General features: G+C 39.9%; 1 protein-coding gene across 2 annotated transcripts in view; it reads left to right on the top strand.

Moving 5' to 3' along the window:
- The first annotated feature begins 494 nt into the window (after nt 1-494).
- The window catches only part of LOC139751397 (sperm-associated antigen 7 homolog), a 76,410-nt gene continuing 60,040 nt past the window's right edge, over nt 495-16,864 (top strand). Inside the window, exon 1 of one of the 2 annotated variants that reach the window (XM_071666780.1) lies at nt 495-652. In XM_071666780.1, coding sequence (XP_071522881.1) covers nt 574-652 — 79 coding nt within the window. In that variant the 5' untranslated portion in view covers nt 495-573. Of the gene's footprint in view, nt 653-734; nt 883-16,864 lie in introns of those variants that run through there. The other variant, XM_071666781.1, reaches the window with a different exon arrangement.

The following is a 16,864-nucleotide window of genomic DNA, read 5'->3' as shown; positions in this document are numbered from 1 at the left end:
CACATGAACAGGAGGAAACAGAATCGGTTCACATTTCACATTACTCTCCTCAAAATAGACTTGCTTTCTTCCCACATGTGATGCATTACACGTGCCTTTCGAAAACCCTCGCCGACCCGTATCTTGCCCCTGTATTGTTCATTGCACTTCACAACTCCTCTCCTCATTATTGTGTGGATCCTCCTGGCAAGATGTGCTGGGTGGGAGCAGGTGTGTACCGCCGCTGGTTGACTAACCTCTGGACTGATGTTCGCTGACTGTGTCGGTCGCTACACATGCGCCACCTGAACAACATCAGGACGTTAGGGATTTTTTTACCAGGCCGGTTCAAAATTAAACCAATGCGCAATTCATTTAGCATTTCAAATATTCTTGTTGATCTAAATATAAAAAATGATTAGACTTTATTTAATATATTCGTTTATTTAATAACAAAAAAGACAAAAGAAGATTCTTTAAAGTTACATATATATCACATGTCTGAAAACCTATCGTTTGTTTATTTACAAACTAAAATCCCAGTAGGAATCAGATGGTACAGTCCCACAAATACTCGCATAAATTCCCGCCACCATGGATTTACTAGATTCAATCATGAGCAAAATGGACAAGCCACCTAGTATGAATGATAAACAGAAGAAGATGTTAAAAGGTAATTTACTGAAGACATAAAGAACATTTTCAGACTCCGAGAAGAATTTTTTAATATTCCTATTTGCCGCCGTCACTATATTGAGGAAGAAAAGTGAAAGAAAAGCACATGAATACAATACTTTCAGATAGTGAAACTCTAGTTTAGCTCCACATCACTCATAGGTTTTGGTATTGAATGGTTTTCTTCTGCTATTCTTGTGTAGTAAAATATAGCAACAGTTCCGGAGTGTGAGTTAAAGCCTTAGATTTTATTGAACTATAGTGGATAGAGTGATTAGTATTTTAGTTACATAAAGCAGTCTCCCCCAAAGGCGCATTTCTACGATAGTATAGAGGACTGCAGTAGGATTAGGGAAATACAATTGTTAAAAGATATTTTTTTATTCATAAGATTATTATCGGCATTTCTGGGTTAGGACAGGTTGGTTGTTAGATTTTTTTGTACTTACCACTATTTAGCAGGAAGTATGATGTCGCATCATTGAGATAGAGATCTTAGAAAAAAGAATGTAAAGATTAGAAAAGAAATACATTACTAATTAAGACAAATTTAATGTATTATTAGTGGACTGGGTCTTTTGTAGAATTTCAGGTGTATTTCACTGATATTATGGCGATTCTGTTGGATTTTGTAGGATTGCATTATTTAGAAAAAGCAGAAAATGGAGAAAGGGGGGGAGGGTTGATATATGTAAAAGGATAATTACCTATTTTTATGAATGCCACTTGTGGATATCACTCATCATAAGTCAACAGAACCTTTGAAAACCTAAGCAACTTTCCTGAGCAGCCGAAAGTTACTGTGATGTTTGATATTTTAGATGAAATATATCAGTTACATTCAATTTAGCACCATGCAATTGGTGCTTGGTTAAAGAATGTCATAGTGAGTGGCTATGTGATGCCAAGCAGCAGATGATATAAGTGTTATGATTTTATTCTCTGACCGCTAGATAAGGTTTACGTTGGTTCTATTGATTTTATGCAAGTGTATTGCCCACATTTACATTATTTTGATAATACCTTTTCCACTGATGTACACATCCCTCACCCCTATTACCTTACCTTGTATTATTTATATAACAATGTTTCAAATCATGCTCTGCAATTCTAAACACTACATTAGCATTGCAGAACGAAGTCATGCAGTATCCAGAGTTGATAGCAATACAGAGCTAAACTAGACTTTAACCAGGGGATTTAGGGAACAGATAATTTTGGAGCATTTTCTCCTCTTCATGATAAGGTAACAATTGGGAAGGTTCTAAAGTTGAGGGAAAGTTGGTGGTTAACTCGCATAAAAGTTGGTGGTATACTTGTAGAAATTAAAAGAGTTCGTGAAAACTCAGCTAACCTCACTCACAAGCCGACGTTTACCTAGATTTGGATGTTATTTGTAAAATGTGTTATGTACCATGTTCACACATACATGCTGGGCATTATGTATGGTTTTGTAAACACGATAATAGAATCATAAGCAGCACTGTGCTTGACCACATAGCCAGTGATATAAGAATTTTGTACTGTAACAGTCAAATGAAAGGGCAACCTAGGCTGGTAAGGGAAGAGAGATGAGGTGTTTGGTGAAGTATTATGTTATTCTTACCACAGATTTGGTAATTTTCAAGGTTAATCACACCATCAAAGTAACAGTGGAATCATATTGAAATTCTTATAGAGTGGTACAATTTATTGTAGAGGGACTTGGATGTGAATTTGCTGAGAGTGGCAGCTAGTGTGATGTCTGATCACTACCTTGTCGAGAGGAGGATGAAGATTTATAGAGGTTTTTGGAAAGGAGGAAATGTTATGGATGAGAAGAGGGTGGTGAAAGTAATTGGGGTGGAAAAGAGCCTTGTGTGAAGAAATACTTGAAGAGATTGAGTATAGAATGGCAAAATGTGAGTGTAAATGAAGCTAGGGGAGTGGGTGAAGAATGGGAGGCATTTAGGGAAGCAGTGCTGGCATGTGTAAGACATGCATGTGGCATGTGTAAGGTAGGAGGTAGACATGTTAGAAAGGGTAGTGAGTGATGAGATGATGATTGAAAGTTACTAGTGGGTGGTTCTTACAGGGAAGGAGTATAAACGAGTGGGAGATGTATAAGAGAAAGCAGCAAGAGGTCAAGAGGAAGGTGCAGGGGTTGAAAAAGAGGGCAAAATGGAAAAGAGAGTTGGGATGAGTGGGCATCAGTAAACATTAGGGAGAATAAGATGTTTTGGAGGGAGTTTAATACTGAGCAGAAAGACAAGAAAACAAATGGGGAAGTGGTAACAGATAGTGATGAAGTGAGGAGGGGATGGAGTGATTATTTTGAAGTACTGTTGAAAGTGTTTGATGATAGGGTGGCAGATGTATGGTCCTTGGGTTAGGATGGTATGCGAAGTGAAAGAGACATGAAGAGTGGTGTTGTTAAAGAGATAATAGATGGAAAGAGCCTTGCATAAGATGGAATGTGGCAAGGTGGCTGGAGTGGATGGTAATGCAGATTATTTTCTTAAGAAAGATGACTGCATTGTTGCTTTGTTAATTAGGATTATGAATGTCTATGGATCAGGGTAAGGTGCCTGAGGATTGGCAGAAAGCATGTATAGTGCCACTGTATAAAGACATGGGGGACAAAGTGAGTGTTCAAATTGCAGAGGTTTATGTTTAATGGGTGTACATGAAAAGTTGTATGGGAGAGTAGTAATTGAGTGGGTGAAGGCATGTACTGACATCAGAGAGGAGTGTGGTCATAAAAGGAGTAAGTATAGGTTGAACCTCTTTAATCTGGCAACACTGGGACCTGTCCAATACCGGACCACAGATGATGTCGGAAAACAGAAATTTACCCCCAAAGGAACCCTCTATGTAAACATATGCCTGACCCCTAGTCTTGCCAGCTCATTCCACATACATATTGCTGTGTTATCAAAGGTAGAACAGAGTGTGAAGTAGGAAATAATACAGCCATTAATGCTTCCAAACAAGGTTTTTATTGTTACATCAGATTACAGTAGAAGCACTCCCAGATGGAGACTTTTCGGTATCTTGGGCAAGGGTTTTTCATGGCATATGACACTTGTTCTTGGGCTAAGTTGTCCACTGCCACTAACTGTGCAAATTCATCCACAAACTTTTCCACATTTTTGTGACTAATAGTTAATGTGATGAATGACCATAGGTTGGTAGTTGGCTTTGGTTGACTCTTGTTACAGTTGTTGTTTTGTTGTTATTGTCAAGGCAGCTAGCCTGTGCTGCATCATTCCCTACCAGGCAACCAGCTTGTATGCTCTCCCTTGCCCTGTACATATTGCTGTTGGTGGTTTATTGGAGAATTGGATTTTTTTTTTATTCTTTTAATACGACCTTACACTACAAGCTTCCATGTCAGCACAATGCTTTTCACGACACACACTTTGTACTGAAATTCCATGTCTCCACTTAAACTTGTGTAACCATCCTTGTGAATATTAACAGTCAAAGTATAGCTTTAGTTCTCTATAAAAACTTTGGCCTGCTCCATATGCATCTCCTCAGAAATGCTTACACATTCATTACGTTGGACCTTGAGCCTTTTTATTGGTGCACTGTCTAATTCTGTACTCCTGGCACCTTTCATAGTTTTTCGAAACTTTAAACTTTTCTGGCTTTCATTTTCAGCAAAAACAGTTAATTTAAGAAATTAACAGGACTGTTGATTAGCTCAGCTGCAGTGTAAACAGATTTTGGCACCTTAGTGCTGCAAACAGCTTTGCCCTGGTGGCATATCCACAAGCTAATGGTGGCAGATTCAAAACTGCCAGACTGTGGGAGTTGCCAGACAACAAAGCACTGGGTTAAAGAGCTACAACCTCTATGAGCTGAAGAGGGGATGTCGAAATGGTGTAGACATATGGATTGGATGAGTGAGGAGATGATTAAGAAGGCTAGAAGAAGAGGAAATAAGGAAAAAGGAATGTAGTGAAAGATGCTTTGAAGACTTGAACATGCAGGAGTGTGCAAAGCTTGCAAAGGATGGAGCAAATTGGAGTGATATGGTTTACAGTATTTATAAAATACTTTTATGATAACAGTAAACTGGACAAAAGAACTGGTAGAGCATGAAGAGTATATTTTTATTAGATGATGAAACCTTTCATCCTCCAAGGCATCCATCATCAATGGTGAACTCATCTATGGATACCATTCCCAGTCTGGAATTTTGTCCATCTTTGCCTTTAGCATGTTTCTCTATTGCTGTAGGGGATAGACTTCAGGATGTTACATTGACTCCTCATGAACACTGTCCATCTTACCCAATGCTCATATTTGTAGTAGCTTGGTTTATGTCCCAGGGGTTCCCATGAGCATCATCTATTCTTACCCACTGCCCATAGTGGTGGTTTGGTCCATGGTGCCACTTCGGCTAGGATCTCCTTGTCTCATGAATGCATTATATGACATGAGACAGCTATCCCAAGATGTGGTATAAACCTTGCAATCACCTATCAGCTTTGGCGTGACTGCCCATTCTTCCTGTGAGGGGTTGTACAGTCATACCTCATCCAACATCTGAAAATTACTTGAAGATTTAACTTCATATTGCCTCTTCATAACCTCCCTAGATACATTCAGTTCTATTTACCTGGTAGTATACCTCATCATGCCACTCCTGGAGATCCTTAACAGATTCTGGTGCACTTTCCTCAATCATTTTTAGGCTAGCCTACAACTGGGTGTCTGAATTGCTGTAGAAACATTTCTCAAGCAATGAAGGATAACAACACACTCAAACCAGAGTTGGAAAGTAATGACGTATGAATACTTCATTAATGTACTTAAGTAACATTTTTTAGGATCTACATTTTATAATGTTAATGTGCTGAGAGGTGCAACTGGAGGGATGTCTGATCATTATCTTGTGGAGGTGAAGGTGAAGATTTGTAGAGGTTTTCAGAAAGGAGAGAATGTTGGGGTGAAGAGAGTGGTGAGAGTAAGTGAGCTTGGGAAGGAGACTTGTGTGAAGAAGTACCAGGAGAGACTGAGTACAGAATGGAAAAAGGTGAGAACAAAGGATGTAAGGGGAGTGGGGGAGGAATAGGATGTATTTAGGGAAGCAGTGATGGCTTGCGCAAAAGATGCTTGTGGCATGAGAAGCGTGGGAGGTGGGCAGATTAGAAAGGGTAGTGAGTGGTGGGAAGAAGTAAGATTATTAGTGAAAGAGAAGAGAGAGGCATTTGGATGATTTTTGCAGGTAAAAAATGCAGATGACTGGGAGATGTATAGAAGAAAGACGCAAGAGGTCAAGAGAAAGGTGCAAGAGGTGAAAAAGAGGGCAAATGAGAGTTGGGGTGAGAGAGTATCATTAAATTTTAGGGAGAATAAAAAGATGTTTTGGAGGGAGGTAAATAAAGTGCGTAGGACAAGGGAACAAATGGGAACTTCAGTGAAGGGGGCTAATGGGGAGGTGATAACAAGTAGTGGTGATGTGAGAAGGAGATGGAGTGAGTATTTTGAAGGTTTGTTGAATGTGTTTGATGATAGAGTGGCAGATATAGGGTGTTTTGGTCGAGGTGGTGTGCAAAGTGAGAGGGTTAGGGAGAATGATTTGGTAAACAGAGAAGAGGTAGTAAAAGCTTTGCGGAAGATGAAAGTTGGCAAGGCGGCAGATTTGGATTGTATTGCAGTGGAATTTATTTAAAAAGGGGATGACTGTATTGTTGACTGGTTGGTGAGGTTATTTAATGTATGCATGACTCATGGTGAGGTGCCTGAGGATTGGTGGAATGCTTGCATAGTGCCATTGTACAAGGGCAAAGGGGATAAAAGTGAGTGCTTAAATTACAGAGGTATAAGTTTGTTGAGTGTTCCTGGGAAAATTATACGGGAGGGTATTGATTGAGAGGGTCAAGCATGTACAGAGCATCAGATTGGGGAAGAGCAGTGTGGTTTGAGAAGTGGTAGAGGATGTGTGGATCAGGTGTTTGCTTTGAAGAATGTATGTGATAAATACTTAGAAAAACAAATGGATTTGTATGTAGCATTTATGGATCTGGAGAAGGTATATGATAGAGGTGATAGAGATGCTCTGTGGAAGGTATTAAGAATATATGGTGTGGGAGGCAAGTTGTTAGAAGCAGTGAAAAGTTTTTATCGAGGATGTGAGGCATGTGTATGTGTAGGAAGAGAGGAAAGTGATTGGTTCTCAGTCAATGTAGGTTTGTGGCAGGGGTGTGTGATGTCTCCATGGTTGTTTAATTTGTTTATGGATGGGGTTGTTAGGGAGGTGAATGCAAGAGTTTTGGAAAGAGGGGCAAGTATGCAGTCTGTTGTGGATCAGAGCTTGGGAAGTGAGTCAGTTGTTATTTGCTGATTCATGTAAGAAACTGCAGAAGCTGATGACTGAGTTTGGTAAAGTGTGTGAAAGAAGAAACCTGAGAGTAAATGTGAACAAGAGCAAGGTTATTAGGTACAGTAGGGTTGAGGGACAAGTCAATTGGGAGGTAAGTTTGAATGGACAAAAACTGGAGGAAGTAAAGTGTTTTAGATATCTGGGAGTGGATTTGGCAGCTGATGGAACCATGGAAGTGGAAGTGAATCATAAGGTGGGGGAGGGGGCAAAAGTTCTGGGTGTGTTGAAGAATGTGTGGAAGTCGAGAACATTATCTCAGAAAGCAAAAATGGATATGTTTGAAGGAATAGTGGTTGCAACAATGTCATATGGTTGTGAGGTGTGGGCTATAGATAGAGTTGTGCAGAGGAGGGTGGATATGATGGAAATGAGATGTTTGAGGACAACGTGGTGTGAGGTGGATTGATCGAGTAAATAATAATAAGGTAAGAGAGATGTGTGGTAATAAAAACAGTGTGGTTGAGAGCAGAAGAGGGTGTTTTGAAGTGGTTTGGTGACATGGAGAGAATGAGTGAGGAAAGATTGACCAAGAGGATATATGTGTCAGAGGTGGAGGGAACGAGGAGAAGTTATTATTACTTACTTGATCAAACCACCTCACACCACATATTGTCCTCAAACATCTCATTTCCAGCACATCCACCCTCCTGCACACAACTCTATCCATAGCCTATATCTCGCAACCATACAACATCGTTGGAACCACTATTCCTTCAAACATACCCATTTTTGCTTTCCAAGATAATGTTCTCGATTCCACACATTCTTCAAGGCTCCCAGAATTTTCGCCCCCTCCTCCACCCTATGATTCACTTCCGCTTCATTGGTTCAATCCGCTGCCAAATCCACTCCCAGATATCTAAAAGACTTCTTCCTCCAGTTTTTCTCCATTCAAACTTACCTCCCAGTTGACTTGACCCTCAACCCTTCTGTACCTAATAACCTTGCTGTTATTCACAATTACTCTCAACTTTCTTCTTTCACACACTTTACCAAACTCAGTCACCAGCTTCTGCAGTTTCTCACATGAATCAGCCACCAGCGCTGTATCATCAGCGAACAACAACTGACTCACTTCCCAAGCTCTCTCATCCACAACAGACTGCATACTTGCACGTCTTTCCAAAACTCTTGCATTCACCTCCCTAACAACCCCATCCATAAACAAATTAAACAACCATGGAGACATCACACACCCCTGCCACAAACCTACATTGACTGAGAACCAATCACTTTCCTCTCTTCCTACACGTACACATGCCTTACATCCTCGATAATAACTTTTCACTGCTTCTAACAACTTGCCTACCACACCATATATTCTTAATACCTTCCACAGAGCATCTCTATCAACTCTATCATATGCCTTCTCCAGATTACATAAATGCTACATACAAATCCATTTGTTTTTCTAAGTATTTTTCTTACATTCTTCAAAGCAAACACCTGATCCACACATCCTCTACCACTCCTGAAACCACACTGCTCTTCCCCAATCTGATGCTCTGTACATGCTTTCACCCTCTCAATCAATACCCTCCCATATAATTTCCCAGGAATAATCAAAAAACTTATACCTCTGTAATTTGAGCACTCACTCTTATCCCTTTTGCCTTTGTACAATGGCACTATGCAAGCATTCTGCCAATCCTCAGGCATCTCACCATGAATCATACATACATTAAATAACCTCACCTACCAGTCAACAATACAGTCACCTCCTTTTTTAATAAATTCCACTGCAATACCATCCAAACCCACTGCCTTGCCGGCTTTCATCTTCCACAAAGCTTTTACTACCTCTTCTCTGTTTACCAAATCATTTTCCCTAACCCTCTCACTTTGCACACCACCTCGACCAAAACAGCCTATATCTGCCACTCTATCATCAAACACATTCAACAAACCTTCAAAATACTCACTCCATCTCCTTCTCACATGACTTTTACTTGTTATCACCTCCCCATTAGCCCCCTTCACTGAAGTTCCGATTTGTTCCCTTGTCTTATGCACTTTACCTCCTTCCAAAACCTCTTTTTATTCTCCCTAAACTTTAACAAGTAAGTGAGCTTGGGAAGGAGACTTGTGTGGGGAAGTACCAGGAGAGACTGAGTACAGAATGGAAAAAGGTGAGAACAAAGGAGGTAAAGGGAATGGGGGAGGAATGGGATGTATTTAGGGAAGCAGTGATGGCTTGCGCAAAAGATGCTTGTGGCATGAGAAGCGTGGGAGGTGGGCAGATTAGAAAGGGTAGTGAGTGGTGGGATGAAGAAGTAAGATTAGTAGTGAATGAGAAGAGAGAGGCATTTGGACGATTTTTGCAGGGAAATAATGCAAATGAGTGGGAGATGTATAAAAGAAAGAGGCAGGAGGTCAAGAGAAAGGTGCAAGAGGTAAAAAAACATTTTATAAAGTATTTTTTATTGTTTTTCATACATATATGCCATTTCCCGTATTAGTGACGTAGTGTTAAGAACAGAGGACTGAGCCTAAGAGGAAAAATCCTCACTTGGCCCCCTTTTCTGTTTCTGCTTTTGGAAAAGTAAAAATTGTATGAGATAATGTACAAGATAATGGTGTGTGGCCTGAATCTGGAATGTCACGAGTAATAGTTGTTTACAACAAGTGAATACTCCACACTGATTTTACTATGGAGCAGGAAGTTGAGACTTTCAGTGAGTTAGGACCTTACTGAACAAAGTATTTTTAAGTATTGTTACTTAAACATAGTAGATTTTTAGAGAAAACATTTTACTTTTATTCCATTTCACCAAAACCATTCCTTACATTCCTCATAGATTGTGCAGGCAAAAATTTGATCAACCAATGTGAGGACATACAGCAATATAGACCTTGAAATTAACTATTCCTGTGAGTTCACTTGGCATTCAAGTAGACATTTTTGTTTATCCCTCCACGAACTGCACTGCCACCCATGTGCTCAGTTTCTTAAGTTGTCCATACAAGCAAGATGTTTAATGGTGCTTTTGAAGGTGAAAGCAATTCTTGGCCTTGCCTGGATGCATTATTCATATTTAAGAAGACTGAGTACTTTTCATCTACTGTGCACTGTCTCTCCTAGAAATTATGGACATGATGACTTGTTTTCACAAAGTGATTTTTGGTGAAAGAAATGCCATAAGATGAAAAAGATTAGAAACAGCTTTTGAAAACTCTGTTAAGTGACAATAGGATTAATGATTATCATATTTTGGGATGACTCATTTAATTGGTTCTTATAAACCCATATGTTCAAAGCTATTGATACATGCTTACAATTGAGGTGCTGGGGAGTGCAAACTCAGTAATAATTCTCTCAGCCATTAAAGTCATTTTGGCTTGAATCAGATGACAGATCTCTGAGGAGTCTAATGCTTATGGACCTGATTTGTCAAATTCTGGAATTTATTTGACTCTAAAGGAATTTTTTTTGCTTCTGGTTCATGTTTAAGAGAAATTAAGTATCTTGGCTGATCAGCCAGTTGCCTAAAGGTAGAGGCAGCTTATGTTTTCAAGAATGTTTGAAACGTTATCAAGCAGGTCTCCTTAATATCAAAGGATATTGCCTGAAACCCAGATTATGTCCTCACCTCCAGATCCAGAAGCAGAATCAGATGTTGCATTATCACTGTACTGGAGTCACTGGAATACTGATAATCATTTTCCATCTGTTTTTCCTGGTACTGTTAGTGGTCTCCAGACTTATAAAAGAGATGAATTGATAATCACCCTGTAACTTTAGCTTGCATTGATTTAAGGGGGATGGAAAAGTTGTTGAGATCAGTTATCGACTAGATATGGTTACTCCTAACCCTTTCATTGAAGCTGGCTCATATGTCGTTAATGAATTTTAGTCTCTGCACCCACAGGAAATATTTCCAGTAAGATATAACCAACTTGATTAATACCCACATAGTGTTATTTTCCAGAAGGCTTACATATTTAGTGTGTGCTGGTCACTTTATTAAGATGTTGATCATGACAGTATCATGCTTCTTCAGTATTTCAAGATACCCTTGACTAAATGGAATAATTGAATGAAATAGATTTAGTTTAACTGATTGAACTATCAAAAGATAATGATTAGACAGAGCTGTAGGGCTTGAGAGGGACACTAGTGGTAAGGAAATGAAGAATATTAGGAACCCCTACCAGACAGCAATGCATAGTCTCTGTCATACATCAATGAGCTGATGAAAGGTTCAATACCTTTCGGTAGATGTTATTAATTTCATGACATTTAGGAATATGTATTCTGTTTAGTATCAGTCAGACTATGGAAAATAGCTTTCCTCATTTTTCATAAATGCCCTACTCTGGAATAGATTGGCCATAAGTATGCAGCAGTAAGAGGACTAATAATGAGAATAGTACATTATTTCATCAGAAGAAAGAAAACTACATATTTAAGTTCTTTAAGTGGTGTTTTTGAGATAAGCACTTTGCTGGTCGTGATACTTGCGTCTTGTTGAAAGGTTATTTGCATGCATATTTGTGTGAGTATCAACTATTTCATTCAAAATTTCTAGATCATTTTGATTTTGATTACATTGATAAATCAGAAATAACTGCTGGAGTAATTTGTTAACCTTTCTTGCCATTACATTAATCCTTTCTCTGGCCAACAATGTAGGATGAGTTGTAGTGATGCTTACACTTTCTAGACCACCTCACAATGAAAGCTTACCCATGGAGCCTGAATCCCTCATGTCCTGAACAAAACCTGTTTTTCATGTGACTTTTATAGGATTATTTTAAATCTGTAATCTTGTAAGTTTGGTTATCTACCCCCTAGAATGAATGAACACCTGAAAGGGCCAAGTGAGGATATTCCCAATAAGGCTCAATCCTCTGTTCTTAACGCTACCTTGCTAATTCAGGAAATGGCGAATATGTATGAAAAAATATATATATACATATCATATTTATTCCAAATGTATAAAAAAATATATATATACATATTATATTTATTCCATAGGTGTGGAAAGGGAGCTGTGATTTCGATGCATTACACATGACAGCTAGAGACTGAGTGTGAGCAAATGTGGCATTTGTTGTCTTTTCCTAGTGCTACCTCGTGCGTGCACGGGGGAGGGGGATGCTATTTCATGTGTGGTGGGGTGGCAGTAGGAATGGATGAAGGCAGCAAGTATGAATATGTACATGTGTATATATGTATATATCTGTGTATGTATATGTATGTATACATTGAAGTGTATAGGTATGTATATGTGCATGTGTGGGCATTTATATGTATACATGTGTATGTGGGTGGGTTGGGCCCATTCTTTCATCTGTTTCCTTGTGGTACCTTGCTAAGGCAGGAGACAGCAACTAAGTATGATAAAATGAATGAATATAATATTTATTATATTCATTTATTTATTTGTTATACTTTGTCACTGTCTCCCACATTAGCATCAGCAAGGTAGTGCCAGAAAACAGACAGAGAATGGCTCATCCTCTCATATACACATATACATATACATGAACGCCCATACATACACATATACATACATATACATATCAATTATTTTTTATTTTTTCTTTATCATACTTTTTCATTGTCTCCACATTAGCAAGGTAGTGCAAGGAAACAGAAGAAAGAATGGCCCGACCCATCCACATACACATCTATATATGTAAACGCCCACACACTCACATATACATACCTATACACTTCAACGTATACGCACTTATACATACACAGACATACATATATACATGTACATATTCATACATGCTGCCTTCATCCATTCCCGCGGCCACCCCACCACACATATCAATGTATACATATCATGTATACATACATGTACATACACATACACAGACATATACATATATACACTTGTACATATTCATGCTTACTGTCATTTATTCCTGGCGCCACCCTGTCCCACAAGAAACCATCGCTACCCACTGCTTCAGCGTGGTAGCGCGAGGAAAACAGACAAAAAGGCCTCATTCCTTTGCACTCAGTTTCTACCTGTCATGTATAATGCACCGAAACCACACTTTCCTATCCACATCCAGGCCCCACAGACCTTTCCATGGTTTACCCCAGACGTTTCACATGCCCTGGTTCAGTCCAGTGACAGCATGCTGACCCCAGAATACCACATTGTTCCAATTCACGCTATTCCTTTTACACCTCTCACCCTCCTGTATGTTCAGGCCCCAATTGCTCAAAATCTTTTCCACTCCATCCTTCTACCTCCAGTGTGGTCTTCTGCTTCTCCTTGTTCCCTTCACCTCTGACACATATATCCTCTTTGTCAATCTTTTCTCACTCTTTCTCTCCACATTATATAAGCAATATATAAGACTTTCATTGCTTGCACTTGAATCTAACATAATCTTATTATGTTCTGTAAACCAGGTGTTATGTTCGTCACCATTTCAGTTTTTATCTATAATCAAGGTTTTTTCAACCTTGAAAACCTGAAGCTGACTAATAGGAATGCCAGGAATCATAAAAGTAGCATTATTCTTTGCAGGATTTTTTTTTAGTTTAGGCCAATCTCTTGACATGTATTGTTACAAGTTGTGGCTTTGGTTTCTATCCTATGTAAACAGTGTGGTAACATATATGTATATTTTTTCATACACATTTGCCATTTCCCGTGTTAGCAAGGTAGCGTTAAGAACAGAGGACTGAGACTAAGAGGAAGAATCGTCACTTGGTCCCTTCTCTGTTCTTTCTTTTGGAAAATTAAACACCGGAGGGGAGGATTTCCAAAGCCCCTGCTCCCTCGCCTTTTACATCACACAGGAAATACGTGGGAAGTATGCTTTCTCCCCTATCCCCAGGGGGTAGCGATGCTGTTTCCTGTGGGGCGGGGTAGCGACAGGAATGGATGAAGGCAAGCAAGTATGAATATGTACATGTGTATGTATGTATATATATGTATATGTGCTTATGTGGGCATTTATGTATATATATGTGTATATGTGCGGTTGGGCCATTCTTCGTTTGTTTCTTGGTGCTACCTCACTGACAAAGTGAGAGGGTCAGGGAGAATGGTTTAGTTAAGAGAGAAGAGGTAGTGAAAGCTTTGCGGAAGATGAAAGCCAGCAGGGTGGCGGGTTTGGATGGTATTGCAGTGGAATTTATTTAAAAAAAGGGGTTGACTGTGTTGTTGATTGGTTGGTAAGGATATTCAGTGCATGTATGGATCATGATGAAGTGTGTGAGGATTGGCAGAATGCCATCATAGTGCCATTGTACAAAGGCAAAGGTGATAAAGGTGAGTGTTTGAACTACAGAGGCATAAGTTTGTTGAGTATTCCTGGGAAATTATACGAGAGGAAATTGATTGAGCGGGTAAAGGCATGTACAGAGCATCAGACTGGGGAAGAGCTGTGTGATTTCAGAAGTGGTAGAGGATATTTGGATCAGGTGTTTGCTTTGAAGAATATATGTGAGATATACTTAGAAAAACAAATGGATTTGTATATAGCATTTATGGATCTGGAGAAGGGTTGATAGAGATGATTTGTGGAAAGTTTTAAGAGTTTATGGTGTGGGAGGCAAGTTACTAGAAGCAGTAAAAAGTTTTTACCAAGGATGTAAGGCATTTGTATGAGTAGGAAGAGAGGAAAGTGATTGGTTCCCTGTGAATGTCAGTTTGCGGCAGGGGTGTTTGATGTCCCCATAGTTGTTCAATTTATTTATGGATGGGGTGGTTAGGGAGGTAGATGCAAGAGTTTTGGAGAGAGGGGCGAGTTTGCAGTCTGTTGTGAATGAGAGGGCCGAGTGTGCAGTCTTTTCTGGATGAGAGGGCCTGAGAAGTGAGTCAGTTGTTTTTCGCTGATGATTGGACTTAGCAGCAGATGGAACCATGGATGCAGAGGTGAGTCACAGATTGGGGGAGGGGGCAAAGGTTCTGGGAGCAATGAAGGATTTGTGGAAGTAGAAAGCATTATCTCGGAGAGCAAAAATGGGTATGTTTTGAAGGAATAATGGTTCCAACAATGCTGTATGGGTACGAGGCATGGGCTATAGGTAGGGTTGTACAGAGGAGGGTGGATATGTAGGAAATGAAATGTTTGAGGACAATATGCGGTGTGAGGTGGTTTGATCAAGTAAGTAATGAAAGGGTAAGAGAGATGTGTGGTAATAAAAAGCGTGTGGTTGAGAGAGCAGAAGAGGGTGTATTGAAATGGTTTGGACATATGGAGGGAATGAGAGGGGCAAGATTGACAAAAAGAATATATGTGTCAGAGGTAGACGGAACAAGAAGTGGGAGACCAAATTGGAGGTGGAAGGATGGAGTGAAAAAGATTTTGAGCAATTGGGATTTGAACATACAGGAAGGTGTGAGGCTTGCAAAGAATAGAGTGAATTGGAACAATGTGGTATGCTGGGGTTGATGTGCCATCAATGGACTGAACCAGGGCATGTGAAGCTCTTATTCACATTTACTCTCAGCTTTCTTTCACACACTTTACCAAACTCAGTCACCAACTTCTGCAGTTACTCACACAAATCAGCCACCAGCGCTGTATCATCAGTGAACAACTGACTCACTTCCCAAACCCTCTCATCCACAACCGACTACATACTTGCCCCTTTCTTCAAAACTCTTGTGTTCACCTCCCTAACAACCTTATCCATTAACAAATTAATCAACCATGGAGACATCACGCACCCATGCCGCAAACCGACATTCACTGGAAACCAATCACTTTTCTCTCTTCCTACTTGTACACATGCCTTACATCCTTGATAAAAACTTTTCACTGCTTCTAGCAACTTACCTTAATACCTTCCATAGAGCATCTCTATCAACTCTGTCATATGCCTTCTCCAGATCCATAAATGCTACATACAAATCCATCTGTTTTCTAAGTATTTCTCACATACATTCTTCAAAGCAAACACTTGATCCACACATCCTCTACCACTTCTGAAACCACACTACTCTTCCCCAATCTGATGCTCTGTACATGCCTTGACCCTTTCAGTCAATACCCAACCATATAATTTCCCAGTAATACTCAACAAACTTATGCCTCTGTAATTTGAACACTCACCTTTATCCCCTTTGCCTTTGTACAATGGCACTATGCATGCATTCTGCCATTTCTCAGGCACTTCACCATGAACCATACATAGATTGAAAATCCTTACCAACCAGTGAACTACACAGTCACCACCTTTTTTTAATAGATTCCACATCAATACCATCCAAACCTGCAGCCTTGCCAGGTTACATCTTCCGCAAAGCTTTCACTACCTCTTCTCTGTTTACCAAATCATTCTCCCTAACCCTCTCACTTTGCACACTACCTTGACCAAAACACCCTATATCTGCCACTTTACAATACATGAATATCAGATGTTTCCCGCATTAGCGAGGTAGCGCAAGGAAACAGACGAAAGAATGACCCAACCCACCCACATACACATGTACATACATACATGTCCACACACGCACATATACATACCTATGCATTTCAACGTATACATACATATACATACGCAGACAGATACATATATACACATGTACATAATTCATACCTGCTGCCTTCATTCATTCCCGGCGCCACCCCACCATACATGAAATGACAACCCCGTACACACGCGAGGTAGCGCCAGGAAAGGACAACTAAGGCCACATTCGTTCACACTCAGTCTCTAGCTGTCATCTGTAATGCACTGAAACCACAGCTCCCTTTCCTCATCCAGGCCCCACAAAACTTTCCATGGTTTACCCCAGACGCTTCACATGCCCTGGTTCAATCCATTGACAGCATGTCGACTCTGGTATACCACATCGTTCCAATTCACTCTATTCCTTGCATGCCTTTCACCCTCCTGCATGTTCAGGT

Source organism: Panulirus ornatus, chromosome 11 (assembly GCF_036320965.1).
Source record: "Panulirus ornatus isolate Po-2019 chromosome 11, ASM3632096v1, whole genome shotgun sequence".
NCBI lineage: Eukaryota > Metazoa > Arthropoda > Malacostraca > Decapoda > Palinuridae > Panulirus > Panulirus ornatus.
This window is presented reverse-complemented; position numbering and strand designations above follow the sequence as displayed.